Source organism: Diorhabda sublineata, chromosome 6 (assembly GCF_026230105.1).
Source record: "Diorhabda sublineata isolate icDioSubl1.1 chromosome 6, icDioSubl1.1, whole genome shotgun sequence".
Taxonomy (NCBI): domain Eukaryota; kingdom Metazoa; phylum Arthropoda; class Insecta; order Coleoptera; family Chrysomelidae; genus Diorhabda; species Diorhabda sublineata.
Genome location: NC_079479.1, coordinates 20816204 through 20836216, shown reverse-complemented (window position 1 = coordinate 20836216; position 20013 = coordinate 20816204). Strand labels below are relative to the sequence as shown.

The window sequence follows — 20013 nt, the reverse complement described above, 5'->3', positions numbered from 1 at the left end:
CTAGACAAGTCTCCGGATGTTCAATATACAAAACCGATCAAAAGTTTTTCCCAACCTATAGTTTGCGAGATACACAACAAATAAAAACAATAAGATTGATTTTGATATTTATATTTTTACATATTTAAATTTTTATTCATCGATGTAACCCCCTTTTGCTTTTATTATTTTGGTGCACAATTTTGGCAGTCTCTGTAATAATTTCGACACTACTCTCTGACTTCCTTGTCCTATTTCTCCCACAATAACATAAATGAGTTAAGGTCGGGCGACTATGACAGCCAAACCATTACTTTCAATACATGCTTCTTTTCCAATTCTTTCAAGCATTCTTTACATTGCTTCGAGAAATGTGGGATGTTATCATGCTGGAAGATAAATTTTCTGCCGGCACTAGTCAAAACGTTGTACATTTTCTTTTAATATTTTCTATAACCTTCTTTCTTCAAAATTCCTTTAATTTTTATCAGGTCTCCAGTCGCCCTTTCCATAAAACATCTCCAAACCATCACCAAGCATTCGCTGTGTTTTACAGTCGTGATTCTACGGAGCTAGCATGCGTGCTTCCTTTGACCTGCTCACAAACACTCTTCTATTAGACCCTTTGACTCATCAGTACATAAAATCCAATTTTATGTTCTTTAGCCCTCTGCAACCGTCTAATTTTATTTTGACGTCTTAAAAGAGATTTCTTCACTGCTACCAGCTTCTCTGAATCTTTTTTTACTGTAGAAGTACTTAAAGGTAGAGCCCCAGATTCATTGATCCGACTGTTATCTCTGGTCCCGTGAGTCATCGATCACGTTTACTGGTCAATATAATACGTTTATTTTCAGCGGTTGTATAGAGCCCCTTAGGTAGGATATCTTGAGCTATAAAGAGCGTGAACTCATCTTCTTTATTAATTTACAGGTTGATTTGTGAAATTGAAATAGTGTTTACACCGCTCAAATGATTTTTCATGATGGAGTACACTACTATCAATCATTCGACTGGTATTAGCTAAACTTAAAAACTCTAAGACTTACTTTGGAAAAATCAATTTAGTAATTGGTAATGAATATTGCACTCTCTATAATCTTCAGCGGTTGTGGTTTTTTGAAGCCGCCCTGAACGTTTTCTATCGCCAGAGCTCCTGGTGGATGCTTTTTTTTTCACGTTATGGTCCATGGTACGTTGAATTGTTTTTAATTGGCGACAATGATACTTATTTTTGCCTAGATTTTGCGATTAATGCACGAATTTCGACTGATGATTTCTTGGTTTTACCCATTTTACAAGTTATAAGGATGAATTTGCGAGAACGAGAACAATTCTTATACGAACACAGCACATAATTGTGTCTCACTGGGCTAACTGGGACCAAACTAGAATCATAAACACCGAAGAAATAATTCACGGTAAAATATTGGCACAGAAATCAGCTAATACTTGCAAGTTTTCACTTGTCGCATTCACTGACAAAATTTAAAAATGCGGTCGTATTATTTTTGGTTTGTAGGATACCGTTACGACCTTCCCTTGACAATATGAAACACAAATTTTTTTATGTAATATTTTGAAATGTTATGAACGGATTATAGTGTAGGCAAAAATTTTTGACCAGTTGTGTATGTATATGAAAATAATAAACTATTGGTTTGTGTTACATAATACATCTTGTATAAATTGAATGAATATTTTAGAATAAAAGATTATACTGTCAGTTCCTAATTACAAATATCGATTCTTCGATATTTATGATATTAATGAAGAGACCATTGATGCATCCCTTTGCTTAGAGCAACGTATAGAAATTCTGTAAGAAAGAAAGAAGATGAAGAAATAGTTGTTGAAATAGAAGTAGACAATCATCTATTATAATAACATTTACATATAAACAACTATTCTACACATCATTAGCAATAGTACCATTCTTTCAATCAATAGGATACGATCTTATCAACTTGTATAACAATAAATCGGAGAGTATACCTGTTGGGAAAACGACGTAAAAAGAATGAGCCGAGTACATTATGGGTGGTTGTGAAAATGTGTGAATATTATATGTAAAGTGTGTGGTAGGTGTGGCCCACTCGCATCGTCTGGTGAGAGTATTACAAATTTCCCTTAGAGTTTCAAGTTTCGTCACTATACAGATGCTTCAGACTTTCAGAGGGGGAGACAAAATCAAATTATAATAGCATGAGACTACTTCTAGATCTATCGGGCAAAAATATCTTCAAGTTATATTTCTGCAATATAGTAAAGGGAAAGAGAATCTGGAGCCTTTGAAATTCTATGTTCTGTGTTTTAAAACAACAAAATTATTTTGCTTCCTACAAATACTTTTTAACAATACCCGTTACAGTCAGTTACTCTCAAAACTTGCCCATAAAATCGATTACCTACATTCAAAATATCCAGACGAAGATATTGATATCGCTGGTGATTTTAATGTTCATCACGTTAGCTGGAAAAATTTTTCCAAAAAAAGATGAGGATAGGGAAAATAAAGTTGTTGCTGATAGTGCCGTACTAACAATGAACCAACAATAGTCCCCGATCGGGATGATAACTTAGACCTGTTTTTAACAGGTCTGATCTGTAAAACGCGACCGTACCACTCCCTGTTAATATTATCTATGACCCCCAATACGCCTTTCGTAAACATAGATCAATCTGGTATCTCCTGGCCTATGTCACCAACGTATGGACTGAAGCTATAGAGAAATATGGGGAATCCCACTCGCACTGGACATATCGAAAGCCTTTAACTAGGGTTGGTATGCCAACCCTCTAAATAAATTCGTATTGTTTGTCGACGTCACTATCGACTGACTTAGTAGCTTCCTCAAAGACAGATCCATCTAGGTCGCTATCGATGATCAGATCGCAGAAAGATTTGAGATCAACGCTGGTGTTCTCTATCTTATCACCTACTCCCTTTCTCCTGTACATCAATGATATAATCAACATAAACTGCAAACACGATCTATAGTTTCGCCAACTATAGCACACTGGTGTCGTCGTTCATATTAGCCACCCCAATAAACTTAGCTAACACCCAAATTCATAAGCAGCAACAGAAAAACAACAGAGTTTTATGCAGCAAAGACCCAGATTACTATTTTTAAAAAAGCGGCTGCCACTGCGGCTAGGGATTTAGTCCTGTCTGAACATAAAATATCACCATCACCACAAATTCGCTAGTTAAGTGTTAAGATTAAGAGAAATATGTCCTGGCACAGTAAGTGGCCAAATTGGCTAAGGCAGCTTCAAAAAACCTCAGAGCCCTCTTTAAGACCAAAAAACTATATCCGCAACATCTTCTAATACTCTACATCTCTACAAGGTCTCTGTAGTATTGCTCAAGAAGGGTTGACCTCCACCGATACCACCAATGCAAATCCTCTTTAAAGCTGTTTTACCATATCTCACAGAATCTGTAAGACCTACTCGTCAGTCAACTTTTGGGAATTCCTTCTTCGCAGAAGTGCAAGCGTATGAAATCAGCTACCAAGGCACATCTTTCCCGAAGACTAAAACTTACAGAAGTTCAACACCGACATCCATAGGCATATCTACACGGCAGGCACCACTCGAACTAGTCGAGTGTTATAGGATTTATTCTCTTGTCCTTGCAACTTTTATAAAGAATTGTATGATCTACAACTTTCGTCTGATCTATTTGCGCGATATAATTTTTCAAGAAAAATGGAAAAAAACTTGATTTCGTATGTTTGACCTTGGGTAAAATTTTTTGCCGAAGTATAATCGATGGGGTTGCCTCTTTTCAGCTTTATGTCATTTTCGGCTCTTGTCTATTTTGACTGGATTATATTTGTTTTGGTTTCCTTAAAAATAATACTTACTGTAAAATTTTCAGCAGAACTGTAATCTTCATCTAAAAAGATCCTAATTTTATCAAATAAGCGTAATTCATTGCTGGACATTAATAACTTAACAAAGTTACCAACATGTTTCATACTAAGTTCATAGTTTTTACCTCCCACTTCTTGACAATGTAAACCTATGAATTTAGGATCTAATTTGGAGACAGTCGATAAAAATTCTTCAGTCCATATTTTAAGCATTTCATTTGGCTGCAAGAATATACAGAATTATTATTAAAACTCATCCACGATATGACAAAGGTAAGTATATATTTTTAGGTAAATTAGGTAGTTACTAAAATGACGTTATTAAAAGTCGTCAAGATTTTCTTTTTTTTTTTGGATATGCATTATTTTCTTTAAAAATGCAAACTTTTTTGCTGAGTTTTTTGTTACGTTGTATCTGCGTACGAACACGGATTACGAAGCTATGTTTACCAATAAAAATTTCCGAAACTCGCTACCAAATCGTTCAACAGTGTGGAAGACGTACCAGAGATTCCAAAAAACGGGCTCTATTGCCGACGCGCCACGTTCTGGACAACTGGTATGTGTAACAACTAACGAAAAAAATGTTCTCATTTCTAAAACGATACGTATAATACTAGACTTTAGATTCATTTCCAATATCATGATTATGATTTGGATTGGTTTGTAGGTCATTTTTTTTCTTTTCCCCAATCAGTCCTAGGTTTTATTAAGACGAAGCCTCAAGATTAACTTCTTTTAAGAAAGCAATTACAATTATAAATATATGAAAAAATAATTGTTGCGGATTGTATAAATGAATAATTCGAATAACAATGTATTTATCATAGGAAACTAAAATGATAGTCGAAATATAATGTAAAAAAATTAACATTGTATACATATAAAGATATTAGAAAATTGAAAATTATTAACAACAATTAATCGAAAATTGAGGTGTGACAAATTTTCTAGAAAATATTGAATCCATATGATTCAAAAAACAACTTTCAAAATGAAAATAGACATAACGAGTTAGTTAATTTTTGTTAGTATTATTTTATTTTCTGAATTTGAAAATCGTTCAATTAAAGGTTAGGTTACTGAAGATCATTACAAATGACGTTAAATTTTCACAGCTTATATTGGCTTATTTCGTTATGAATATCGTTGATTTTTCATATAATTTGTTTTCTTTTTTAATATGGCATATATTTAACTAATGACAACCGACACAGATTGTGCCAATTAGCAGAAGCACTGAACATGACGATATAATCAACAAAATTTGAACACCCCAGAAGACATAAAGTCATTTGGAGATACCTGGGAAGAAAAATTGAAAATCAAATAGACTATAGCTAATAAAAAGATTGGCCCAAAAGTAAAGGACACACAGAGGAGCACAGGCGGAAACTGACAAATATTTAGTAATAGCAACATTAAAAAATATAGAGCTAACCAAAAAAATACTATGGCAAAACAAACTCAAAAAGATGGTAGATAGATGCTTTAAAAAATGAGGAGACAATACAAAAATACCAGGAAAAATATGTAAGTAACATACGAGGGTAAACTGATAACACAAGGGATATAGAAACACAATGGAGAAAGAACTACAAGATAATATAGTAAAAAGTAAACAAGTATTAACAAAGAAAACATGCAAGAATACAAACAAATACATGGCAAGATTGAAATGGGTCCATAAAAGAGAAGAACAAAACAAAAGAGATTATCAGAGATAAAAAACACAGCAAATATAACATATAAAATAAAAAATAATGAATGACTGAATAAGAAATTAGAAAAGAGAGAGCAAGAGGGATATAAAAGATTATGAGACAATTTTATAAAGAGACAAAATATTAAACCCCAAAACCAATAGGAATAAAATATAAGTATGGTATATTACAAAATGATCCTAAAATAATTGGGAAACTATGGAAAGAGTACTTTGAAAATAAATTATAAAGATGGAGAAAACGTAACAGTGTAGGATTCAGAAATGACAAAAAAGAAGGGGAAGAAGCAAAATGCCGAACTAAAAATGAAGTAGAAGAAAGAATAAAATAGCTACGTAATGGAAAAGCCCCTGGAGAAGATATAGAAGCTGTGCTGATGAAATACGGAGGAGAAAAAATGAAACTTATCGAGACAATCTGGAAATAAAACAAGATCCCAGAGGAGTGGAATACTTGAGTAACTATATACCTATACGCAAGAAAGGCGATAAAGAGGAAGATTGAAAACTATAGAGCGATGACACTACTTAACATTACATATAAAATATTCGCCAACTTAATAGAAAACTCAAATCATAGGCAGAAAGCATACTGGGAGACTACCAAAAAGAGTTCAGACTGGGACGCTCCACAATCAATGCAATCCACACAATAGACCAAATAATACAAAAAATGTGAGAATACAATAGAGTGCTACACATAATGTTTATAGTTTCTAAAAGCGCGTTTGACTCAATAGACAAAAAATGATTTGGGAAACACTAAAGGTATCCAGGTATAGGTAAGATATCTGGAGACACTAACAGAAGAAATAAAAATAAACAGAGGACACAAACAAGGCGACACGATCTCTCCAGCCCTGTTTAATATGATTTTAGAATAGAAAACGTGATGAAAAAAGCTAAATTAAATAATACAAATATTGGCAATACGAAAATAAACCAAAAAAGACCAAATACATAAAGATAGCAAAACAAAACGAAAGAGGAATGAACCACTTAAGGAAAAAGAAAAACTCTATCCTATTTAATTATCTAGGAGTAACAATAGGACTAAAGAAAGAATAAGATAGAGAATACAAAAAGGATATCGAACATTAGGAAAAAATTAAAAGGAAGAATATTAGCAAAAAGAACAAAATAAAAATTAATAAAAATGAAGAAGACCTTAAAATGGTGGAGTGAAAAATACTGAGAACTATACTCGGACCACTTATTACAGGAGATGGAGAGAGAAGATTAGAGAAATACCTGGAGAAACTAAACTGAAGAAGATACCAGAAAACTAGAAATAGTAGACTGAAAAACCAAATGCAAAAATAGAAAAGAATGGAGAAAGCTAGGACCAACAGAAAACTATAACAAAAGAGCAAGAGGAGTAATCTACCCCAAAAGAGGGATATGTAGGCGCCCCAAGCGCTAGCCATAATCCAAGAGATTAAACGATGATGATGAAATATATGCATAGATTACACTGAGAGGATATTCAAATTTTTATTAATACAAAGATCATCTTGAGGAATATATGTGATTTATAAAAATAGGCGTTCTTCGTAGTTATTTTCTGTTGTTAATTCTTTGGCATAATAATCCATAAAATGTACTTCATAGAAAACGTGTTCGGTAAGAGAACATCTGCCAGATAAATAGATATTATTTTGAGAATTGGTACTACTAGATAGTGAGCCTAGTATAATGTCAAAGTCGCCGCCAGAATAGAATTCGTTTCCAAAAATATGTAGGATATGAGGGTTCAAGAAAAAATTTTTTTTTAATAAAATATTGGATAACACATCTTGTGTTTGATAAAATTAATCTCAGTGTTACGTAGGTGATATGAATTTAAGTCCAAAACATAAACCTTTAACTCGTAAGTTAATATAACCTGCGCCATATACCCATGTATTTTATTTTTTATACGAGTTACAATTAGAAAGTAAGCAACAATTCGAGAATTTATAAATTTATTAAGAAACAACAATTCAGTTGACACTACAATAATTGAACAAAGCACACACAAAAAGTGACGGGGTTTATTTTTTAAAAAGGCGTATTGCGACCTCGATACTGAATGACAAGGAAAGAAAAAGCTGTCAATGATAAAAAAGACCTAAACCATTTTGAATAAAATTCTAAGTTCTATTTGATAAATTTTAATACAACTATGCAATAATTTGATAGTTGACTGATACATATTTTTGAGATGTAAAAGCTGAGGAAAAATTAATTTTTCTTAAAACAGATTTCTATATTGATTTAATTATTTTCTATTTTAAAAAATTATTAAAAAATAATTTTAAAACGGAACAGACCTAAAATCAAGAACATATATATATATATATATATATATATATATATATATATATATATATGAATTTCATATTTTTAATACTTTTTCTTATACATACTCTACTACAATTTGTTTTAGATAAGAATATATTGAAGATACCATTGTACAATAATTAAGTTATTGAGAGAAATAATTTTATATTTAAAATGATTTTTTGTTTGAATGAACATTATGTCTCTATAAATTCATTATAATTAAGAAACGAGGGGTAAATCAAAATTGAAATCATTTTAAAATGAAATAGACAATTAACATACATTTCATAAATATTTTCATTTTCGATACGAGAACTTTTCAAAATCACGCCATTCCAAAAGATTAGAAAGAATCTCATATGTAAAAAAGTCGTGTAAACTGAAAAATCTATGAAAATCTTTGGAAAATCATACGATTATCCCACAATCTTAGAAAAATATTTGTGAATAAAATAATTTTAAAAATTTTTAGGATTTTATCTGTAAGCCAGAGCCAATCTGTATGAAAGCTTTGTTGGTTCATTAGTATGAGCAATGGAGAAATTTTGAAATCTACTGTAAAAAAATTTAGTTTTCCATCATAGTATAGCTGTCTGTTTATCTGTTCTTTTTAACATATATCTTTTACCAACTTTGTCGTAGTGTTTTGATAGCTTCTGTCATATTTTCCCGATTATCTGAAGATTTAGTTTTGGTTAACAAAAAATTCTCACCGTCATCGAAGGTATTATTATATGACAACTTAAAAGAGTAATTAAAGTCTGTATTGGGAAGTATCGGGCAAATTCACTTTTTGCAATATTTCATGGCAGTCTGTCCTATATAGTCTTAGTGGTCGTGAACGCCAGACCTTTGGAATTAATAAAAGCTTGAAGTTCTTCTATGTACCAAGACGGGTAAGAATGATCCTCAGCCATGAAACTTGGGTAGTGGTTGTTTTAACAGGTAGCAAAGGTGTAAAATTCCATCTCAAATTTGTTAATGTATAAAACTCATTGCCAGACACTTAGTTGGTTATAAACCGCTGCCAGACACGCCCAAACTATCATAATTAGTAATTATACTAACGTTATATTATAGAAACATTTTTTTGAAAAACTATTAAATAATGTTTCCTTAGAAGCCAAAAGGGTTCTGCCATCCTGCCAGACGCATTAAAAGTGTACAATAGTTGTAAGAGTGAGGAGAATATGCAGTAACGGGAGTGAAATAGAGCGTTCAGTCTAGTGCAATTTTTTACTATACATGTTGAAGGTCGTGCTTCTACTGGCTAAGAAAATAAAATTTTGGAATAAACAGACAGTTTTTGAAAGTCCCCTCGGAAAACACCAGCATAAAATTATCCACGAATACTTTTTTTCAAAATAAAATGAACTTTAGAAAAAATGTTAATAGAGGAGACATATCTATTACAAAGTTCACCTAATTAAAAAACAATTAACTAAAAATTGTGATGCAAATATTTATATAACGTCAAAAAAAGTTCGTAAAGTTTACGTTTGAACGCTGGCGCGCATCGTTCGTTTTGGAATCGAAGCCTCAAACTTTTTTCAAATTTTCTCTCATTTACTTTAATATTGTTGACATCAACAAAGTAGTTTCTAGTGAAACGCCTTTACAGTTAACTTTCCAGTTACTGGACGTGCACTACCAATTAAAAATGTTTGCCTACCACATAACTCATAAATAAATAATAAACTTCAACAAATTTCTCTTTCATATTGTTAAGCGAAGGTCGAAACGATGTCTTACAAAACAAAAATAATAATGTCCGCTATTTGTTTACTTTATACGAGCGCATGTTTATATTTTATCGGTCAGTGCGACAAGTTAAAACTTGCAAGTAACGGATGAATGTCAAATATTTCTTCAGCGTGAAGTTTAGTCCTAGTTAGCCCTGTAAGACCCAAGAACGTGCTGTGATTTATCCTTTTCGGACCAAGACATCTTTTTATGAAGTTCGAATACAAACTGTTTTCGTTCTCGCAAATTCATACTGGTAAGTTCTAAAATTGATAAAACCAAGCAATGTAAAGAATGTTTGAAAGAATTGGAAAGGAAGCATGTACTGAAAGTAATGATTTGGCTGTCATAGTCGCCCGACCTTAACTCATTTATGTTGTTTTGGGACAAATAGGACAAGGGAGTCAGAGAGTAGTGTCGAAATTATTACAGAAACTGCCAAAATTGTGCACCAAAATAATAAAAATAGAAGACTTAGTAAAAATTAAAGAGAAAGAAGACCAGATAGACAACGAATATTTGTCGAAATTGTTAAAGAGCGAGGCAAAATTGTGCACTGAAATAATAAAAGCATAAGGGGGTTAAATCGATGAATCCAAAATTTAAATATGTAACAATTACAGACTGTAGTTTTATTATTATATTCTCATCTATATGTATATCATGCAAACTATAAGGTACCGTCTGTTGGGGTAAGATTAGCCCTTTAAGGGTAACATTGGCCCAAAATTAGAAAAAGTTTTGCTGTGTTGTATTGTAATCATATGATGTGTTATCGACCTAGTTACTGGATAGGTAGCACCACTGGCCCACCTGTTGATGAAGTGGGAGATTAGTTCCATATCTCACAACCACTCCAGTGTTGCTCCATCTTTACTGTCAGAAAATGGTGAAATTTGTTGTCTCCCAACTTTTACTTGTGAACGCTAATTCTTGAAGAGCTACTAGCAGGCAAGTGTATAATAATATTATATATTCAATTGTTTCAAGTATTTTTAGTGTAATAATGATATTACTTTTGTTATATACAAAATAATTCGATTTTACTATTTCATGATATCTTTGGCCCAGTAGTTGGGGTAGCTTTACCCCAAGACTCATATTTTCGATAGGTATAATACTTGAGTAGTATTTTATAAGCAGTTTCTTACTCAAAACTACTTAAAATATTTTTATTACTATTGTAAGCACTAATTTTTGGATTTTTTGCAGGAAATATGCCGGGAAATCGAAAAAAACCTCTTGGAACAAGAAATTATGCCAATTACAAACCAGAAGTGTTAGAGGAGTGCTTAGAGGCTATTGGGTCAGGTGACTTAACCCAAAGAGCTGCAGAAAAAAGGTATAATATACCTAGATCTACGATAAAGGACAAACTCAAAGGGACTCATACAAAAAATGTAGGACGTGCAAGAATCTTTAGTGATGAAGAGGAGCATGTTTTCGAACAACATTTAATTAAAATGTCAGACTATCGGTTCCCTGTAGTTGAAATGGATTTTCGTTATGCAGTCAAAAGCTATTTGGACAAAAAAGGTGTCCACATTTTTCAGTTCAAAAATAATCTCCCTGGATATGAATGGACAAAAGCCTTCTTAAAAAGACATGAGAATCCGACTCGTAGGATAAGTTCCAATATCAAAAAGGTCAGAGCCGAAGTAGATGCTTCTCTCATCGAAAATTACATTGATAACCTCAAAGATAAGGTTAAAGATGTTCCCCCCAAATAACATATTCAATTACGATGAGACGAACCTTACTGACGACCCTGTTAACAAAAAGGTTATCTGGAGGAAGATAGGAGCAAAATACGTGGAGAACATTTGCAATTTCAGTAAAAGTGCAACATCAATAATGATGGCTGGGAATGCTGCAGGCGACCTCTTGTCCCAATATGTTATCTATAGAGCTGAGCACTTGTGGTCCACTGAGAACTGAGAATGGTCCTGAAGGAACTCGATATAACCGCTCTAAAAGTGGGTGGTTTGATGCAGTATACTTCGAAGATTGGCTCCAGTCAACATTGTTACCAGGTGTTAGAAATCTAGATGGTACTAAAGTTATCATTGGAAATAACTTATCTTCTCACATCAGTTTGCATGTGCTTAAGCTCTGTGAAGAGAATAATATAAGGTTCGTTTGCCTTCCTCCGAATTCAACAACATCTAACGCAACCATTAGACGTTGCCTTCTTTGGACCATTGAAATTATCGTGGCGTGACATCCTCCGCAAGTGGAAAGAGTCATATTTAGGATCCAAATTTGCAACGATCCCTAAAGATTTGTTTCCACGATTGCTAAAAGAGCCAGCGGCAAGTTTGGGAGAAAAGCGAAGAGACAATTTGACGGCTGGATTTGCCAAATGTGGAATTCATCCCGTAAACAAGCAAAGACTACTAGATCGTCTTCCAGAAAACCAGCTGAGTTTTTAACTAAAGATGGCTCATGCCTGCCGGCAAGAGTATTGCATTTGATTAGGTTGAAGCAGCCATCTCAGAAGCAGGAAACAAACCTTCTACCAGTTCGTCAAAGAAAACACAAGTTTCCAAGAAGAAAAACAAAAAAAAGCAAAACTCTTCTTCAGATGAAGATGATGTTGAGATGGTGTTAGAGTCTGATGGGCAAAGCAATACATATTCCGATCTGGAAGAAATATTACAGTAAGTAGCAGGCATACCTGTTCACAGGCCTAATGATGAAGATACACCAGTTGCGTTGAAACCTGAAGACTTTGCTATTGATAACTTTGTAGTGGTTAGGTATGATGGACAGAAATACCCTGGCAAAATTGTTAGCTTATCTGAAGAAGGTTGAATACAGGGAAAAAAACTCAAGTTTTGGCGCTGGCCAGAAAAAAAAGATTACCTGACTTACTACTGGGTGGATGTTTGTCAGAAGATCAATCCTCCAAAAATAGCTTCAAAGAGGAACCAGTTCCATGTGCCAGAACTGGACAACTAGTATGTAAACATATGTATGTAAATATGATGTAAACTGATATTTTTTTTGTACAATACAATTTTTTTTCAATAATATGAAGTCCGTTTCATTTATTCCCATTGCTCATCATTTCATGGATGTTTTTGAAGTAAAAGCAGGTAAAAACACAAACTAATATGTCTGGTGGTAATTTTATCTTGTCTAACTTTAGCCCAACCAACATAGGTTTTATATGGTTTGAAAGTATGGGACAAAGTTTCCCCAAAACAAGGCAACTTTGGCCCAAACATTAAAAAAATTCAGTATAATATTGCAAACTTATTGAGGAGTCTCAATATGGTTTTAATTTAATGATATAATGTTTAATATAATCAATGTCAAAAGATATGGAGCTGATAAAACCATAACATAGCTTTAGATTTGAGCCAATCTTACCTCAGATGACGGTAGGCAAAAACTTTTGACTGGTAGTGTATAATCATTATTGGCACACACTCTGCAATAGAGGCAACAAACTGTGGTTTCAATTCCATACTTTTATCAGGATACCAAACCATTGATTAATTGTGTTCCTCAGAAACTTATATCGAAAATTGTAAATAGAACTTCACAAGATAGACCGATTTGTTTTGTATTCACAGTGCCGCAATTAATTTTTCTTCCCAGACCTCCTTCTTTTTGTGGAAATTTGTCATATTTTAGGATTTGACTTTCCCTTTGACTTTTTGGAGCTTCTATTTGTTTCGATTCATTTGCTTCATTTTCAGAATGGGATTCTTCTTATTCAAGTGGCTGATATGTTTCATCAACATAGTGAAACCTGTATTATGTCCATATATGTAATGTTTATTCAACTTTAGTAACTTCATAATACTCTTTTGTTCAGAAAATCTTAATAACATAATACTGTTTAGCTTTGACTAACTTCAAAAGTATATTACATAAGAAATTCTATATTCCATGTGAAAAAGAAAGTGTCATTTACAAGGAACAAAATTAAATACCATTTGAAATAAAAAGGAGTTAATACAGTTTGGCTCTTAGGTACTGATAGATAATTAAAAATCCCAGACAGTAATCTTTGTAAGCAATTTAAAAGAGTAATTTATCCCGCAGTAAAATGTCCTTAAAGTTAGCAGAGCAATATGAGCATAGAGAAAAAACAATAAGTGGAAAATTTTGTGCTAATTAAATGTTAATTATGTGCCATATTAAGAAATTTTCAGCTGTGTAAGTTTTTGAAAAATTGGCTGTTGTGCTAACTTTAGAAAAAAGTTAGCAAAGTAATGCAAGTTAAATGTGCAAAATCAATAGGTAATTGAAGTAAATTGCTTCCATAATTAAGTGTTCTCTTTTTTCTATGATATTGATTATATTCTTGAACATCACCAAAAAAATAACACTATCATTAGTGAAGAATTAAAGACTTATGTGGCCTCTTTACGGCCTGTATTATTAAATGCTAATTAAATGCTGTAGAAAAAATGAATTTTTCGGAGACTTCACGAAGAAACTGACTTTTTCTGTTTTCTCAGCAGATTATCATTGGTGAAAAGTTATAGACACATATAGTTAAATGCTCGACTAATGCTAATTAAATGATATGGAAAAAATGAATTTTTCGCAGATGACACAAAAAACATGATATTCTCCGAGTTTTCTCAATAGAACACTTTCGTTGGTGAAGAATTATAGACTGGTATTGCCTCGTTAGGGCCTGTATAATTAAATACCCCACTAATACTAATTAAATGCTGCAGGAAAAAAAATTTTTCGCAAATGTCACAAGAAACATGATTTTTCAAAGTGTTCTCGGCAGAACACTATCATTGTTGAAGAATTATAGAATTATATATAGAATTATAGATAGATATAAGGATTCATTTTTTCCACAGAATTTGATTAACATTAGTCGAGCACTTAATTATACAGGCCGTAACGATAGCCGTAATGATAGTATTCTGTTGAGAAAAAATCCTTTTTTTCGTCCAAGACTAGGAAAAATTCTTTTTTACAAAAAATTTTCATTGAACGGAGCATTTAATTATGGAAGCCTTCTACTTTCTATTATCTATTGATTCTGCACATTACCTTGCATTGCTCTACTAACTTTTTTTAATGTCAGCAGAAAAGCCAATTTCTCAAAAACTTGCACAGTGGAAAATTTCTTAATATGGCACCTAATTAGCATTCAATTTTCCGCTTACTGTTTTCGATGTCTGCTTATATTGCTCTGCTAACTTTAGGGATATCTCGGTAAGGGAAATATGTTGTTTAATTGACTTTCATTTTTCTTTTATAACATGTGCTATTAACTCATTTGAGGTATGAATATACGTTGAGACAGCATCTAGAGATATGATTTTGTAATTATGAGGAATATATTCTATATCTTAAAATTGTTTGAGCATGAATCAATCTTTTAGATAAAAAAACAAGTTTTATTATGAGGAGTGTTATTGTTATTAGATTAGTGATAACTTTAACTACATCATTATCTTTTATTTGATCTGATTTATGTGTAATAGCAGATTTTGAAATATATTGAGTATAACGTAATACATTTACATTTTCATATGGAAACGTGAAATTTTTACATAATTCCAATACTTATGTTATGTGGTACATATGTATTGCAGATAAACCACATGGCAGGGTCTGTTTTCATTTCTTTTTGTGTGAAGTTACTAATGAAATTATTGAATTTTTATGTTTAAAAGAAATGTTTGCACTTGGTTTCAATTACTAAAAAGCAAAGTTAAATTTAGTAGTACACTTAATATTAAGATAAATTCAATAGAATCATCCTTCTCTCCACTTAACCTTATTTCTTCTCATCTCATTTTGGTCGCAACAGCGAAAATGTTATACATTAATGTAGACAACATTGAAATCATGCAGAATAGCATTTTTGTAACATTGTTCTTGAAAATTAACAGTGCTGTTATAGCTAACATTTTTATACAGAATAAACCCATAATATGTTTTTAAAGCATTTTTATTGTTACAAATTCTTTAGTGTTTTTATATTGTAGTATGATGTAGAGTTACTTTCCTTAGAAGTTCCACAGACCTCGATATATTTTGTTTTCGTTTATTGATTAAACTGTGATTTGAAAATTAAATTTCAATGCATTATGTCTGCATCTATATCAAATTATTATACTATTATCCAAGTATCAATAATTTTTTTAATTTATCATGATTTGTGTTAACCTTCATATATATTCATTTTTTATGTTCAGAAGACATAGTACTAATGTACATTGGGTAGTCTATTTGTTGTTATAGGAAATAAATCAATAAGTATATGTGATAATTTAACTTAACTCTTATGAATATGAATATAAGTAAATACTGTATTCGCTCTGTATTCAAACCACTTGGTTAATTATTTCGAGTATAATAAATAGCAAGGACATTATTTTGTGTTAGAGAAAGTATTTTTCAAGCATTGATTTCACCTAAACTCATTTTTCAATACAGTGCACAACTGATCAATATATTAAATACCATTCTTTATCAATACTAGAACCTTTATTTTTGTTAAAAAGTATATAATTTCAATTCTGCCTTTTGTTACATTTATTACCAGTTAGGTACTAATTAATGAAAAAATATTGTAATTATCAGCCAATAGTCTAACATAGACAAAGATACATCAGTTCAAAAAAATCACGTTGATAGAAATAAATATTTTGAGAAAGTAAGATTTCTCTTCAGTAAACGTCTTTCTATTGATTGCATTTTAAAGCAATTTAAAAAATAAATATAATTATAGAAATTTAATGAAAATTAGATTGGGAACTATATAGTTTTCAAAATTTAATAGTTTTCTCCATCACAGGTTTAGCAATTGCAGATTTTTCAATGAATTGTTGAAGAGTGCATTACTTTCTGTCAAATGAAAAACATTAACACAAATAAAACAGATCCAAAATCTAGCTGGTGAATAATTTTTAATATATAATAAAGTTTAAATATATATGCAATACAAATTTGAAAAATTTATACTTAATTGAAGATAAAAATTTTTGCTGGTACATAGAATTGTCTACTTTTGTGAAATCCAACACTTGTAATCTTACAACTTTTTGATTATTAATCAGGAAATTCTATACTAATTTCGAGCAATACATCCCCAACAAGCATCATTGCAATATAGAATATAATTTTTACTTACATCTTCAAATATAGATCCAACATTAGCAGTAACAAGTAAAACAGGTATAGTTGACGAATCCATAATTGTTACTAAACTATGTTGCAATTAAATAGAACTAGTTAAACGATAAAACTCATCTACATTAAAATAACTACCAATTTATAATGTACTGCAAGTGTTGTTTATAAAGATACACCTCATTTTAGGTTATTTTGAATAAAATAACCTTTCACGATTTTTAGTCTATTTCCGAATTAAATTAAAAACTGAATAACCACACATTTGTTGTGTTTATTGATTTATAAGTCTTCGAAATGCCCTTTACTCTTGATGTAAAAAAATCACTTATTTTTAGATATTCGACACTTGAGACAATAATTACATCACTGACCACTATTTACGACAATTATTATGAATTAAATGACTATATTTGTTCTTTAAAATTCCAAAGTTTAAAACTGTTTCACTGACAACTTTTTGTTTTTATGTAACTCTGAGTTTCAAATACCTACAAAGAAGCAAACATTAGAACTGTTTGCCAAACAAAACAAAACGAGAGAATATAAATGTTTTATTTTCAACTTGATTTATTTATTAGGTTGGTGTTCCTGAAAAACTATGATTAAGGTACAATTTCATGATTGACGCTCGATGTTGACTAGAACGTCATTTGTAATTAATGACCCATTTTCACAGAGACCTTTTTAAGAAACACGGGTTATTAAAATGAAATCGATGATAATATCTAATTTATATATGTGAAATTTAATCACATACTAAGTCTGCGCTGCGTAATATTTATATATCAGTAATCTTACCAGTGATAATGACGTCATCAATTGGACGTTATATGGAATTGGTATGTCGTCATATTGAACTTTTGAAAAGTGTGTAAAGTATTGACTATTTCACTGGGCGTGTGAGCATTAGAGTTTGTCATCATTTTTATCTAATATTGATTATTCAAAATACTTGGACCTTCACAAGTGAACCACTATTTCTAATAAATGGGAAATGTGGAAAACTCAGCCTGTATTGTGGTCAGTATATTTTTGAACGAATCGATAATATGATGATGCTTCAAGGCGTCATTCATACATGGCTGGTGTTAAAATCCAATCATATATATAAATCCTTGTTTATACATAACGGATACATAAGGATAACACTTAGAATTTTTGCTCTAATAGCAGCACATTTTCATTCTTGTTAATAGTCATGGATTTCGTATTCAGATTAATATAGATTTTTTCTATGAATGAAATACAAAAATAGTTTACGTCATGGAGTTTGAATTAAAGATAGAGACATAGTGAAATTTTACTATTCGAAGAGGAGGTAACCGCATCAATTTCACTACTTTCTATCCCTCTACTCGCTATTAAAATCAAAACTTCATATTTCTCCTTTGCCGTTCCCCACAGTCTATAAAGAGCAGAGAGAAGGATGTGTATCTCATATGAGAGTATTTAAAAGAATGTCCAGCTATATAAGATAAATAACAGTTCAAAAATTCAATATTATAGTTGATTATTGAAAATGTCAACAACCTGCATTATACAAAAGTGAAAATTTGTCCAGGGCGTAAATAATATTTGTCGCTTCTTTTAAAATTTACTCTGATGTTAACGTGGCGCCATCCTTATTTAACTTATTTCGACGGACACTTTGCCCTACTACAGCCTCATAGGCGCTACTGAGCCTCCTCTTCACCTCATTGTGAAAAAGAGGCATTTAGCGACACCCACAGGCTAAGCCAGACTGTAAAACTAAAGTCAGGAAATCTAATAGGTCACTTAAGGTTTCTAAAGCTAATAAAGCTAGAAGACTGTGACAAACCAAAATTTTCGGAAGCTCAAAATGTATCTCTCTGCTACACAGACGATTCAAAGCTAGCGTTGGACTGGGCATTTCTCAATACCTCTAGCAAATCACTTCCCATTTTTCAGGTAGATTTGCAATAAACAAATGTGCTCAGAAGTGTTTGGACAGAAACCTCTATAAAGCACATTTACATTTTCTCAGATAACCAAGCGGCCTTAAACAAACTCTAAATTCACTAGCTAACAAAAACAAATCAACCCTAATGCAGCTGCCAGGGTATACCAGGAAATGAAGAGGCAGACAACCTTGCCAAAAGAGGGGCAACAACTTATATCCGATACCTTGGAGCAGAACTCGACTGTGGCCTCACGAGATGCCACACCAATAACGAATTGAACAAATAGCTGAAGAATAAGATAGATTCTTACTGGAAAAACTCTCCATGCCTAAGACAATCCAAAAGATTCATAACAATATTAGCCAAGAAGTCTGAAGAACTTCTCGTAATGAAGTAAGCGACATGAAACTAGAAATCGGTCTTCTGACAGTTGACTGCTCCGTCAAATACCATATCAAGACGATCAGGACGACAACTGTAGATTCTGCAAGCAAGCCATGGAAACAGCAGAGCATCTACTCTGCGAATGTCCTGTCCATTTTGCAAAAAGGCTTAAGTAAAATGAAGGATTAGTACTAACATCTAGGGACGTGAGACACAAGAACCTCAAAAAATTCACCTCCTTTGGAAGGATTTTATGTATTTTGGAAGCAGAACAATAAGATGTAGAGTCTTGTATAAAACATCTTCAAGGTATAGGTGCAGAGTGGCTGAAAGCCAAAACGACTAATTACTTTTATTATTATAATGTTACAGTTATGATTTTATTTTGTTTTTTGTCTAGGATTTAAGTACAGAAGTACGTATTGTAATAAATTTTTATTTTTAACTTGCTTATTTTATTTCAAAGACTTAAGAAACTAGCATTCTAGAAGCCCTCCGGATGTGCCATCATTTACCATCCTCAAGACATCAGGTACATTTAATGAGAATATCATCAGCTGCAGATAGCTATCCTTTCCATTTGCCTATCCATTCTCCAAAATTAACATTAAAGAACTAGTAGGAGAGCTAGTGGACACTCCGAGTAACGGTGTGTCTGTAAGGTTAGAAATTCTTATGGTGATGAGTCATAGTTTGGTAAGTTCAATGACCATCACATGGCACGCCTCAGCCTTGCACGTCATCAAACCCTATATTTTTGAAAGTGTAGTAAACATTTGGAAAAAAACTTGTTCCTGTAAGGCTTGAAATTTTTTATACCATTTTGTTTATTCGTTATAAAGTTCGAAAAAAATTGACAGGCGTTTTCAATAAGCACAAGTACCTGACAGGTGAGCCTAAAGGTATATTATGTGAAAATTAAAATAAA

The 20013-nt window shown here is 32.1% G+C and overlaps 1 protein-coding gene across 7 annotated transcripts in view; it reads right to left on the bottom strand.

Moving 5' to 3' along the window:
• Positions 1 to 17360, bottom strand: part of LOC130445909 (inositol polyphosphate-5-phosphatase A) — a 49530-nt gene extending 32170 nt beyond the window's left edge. For 3 of the 7 annotated variants that reach the window (XM_056781802.1, XM_056781805.1, XM_056781806.1), the window contains exons 1-2: positions 16778 to 17321; positions 3855 to 4085 (exon numbers count right to left, since the gene is read on the bottom strand). In XM_056781802.1, the coding sequence (XP_056637780.1) occupies positions 3855 to 4085; positions 16778 to 16840 (294 nt within the window). In that variant the 5' untranslated portion in view covers positions 16841 to 17321. Of the gene's footprint in view, positions 1 to 3854; positions 4086 to 16777 lie in introns of all 7 variants that reach the window. The other 4 variants (XM_056781807.1, XM_056781800.1, XM_056781801.1 and 1 more) reach the window with 3 other exon arrangements.
• Between the last annotated feature and the right edge of the window lie 2653 nt (positions 17361 to 20013).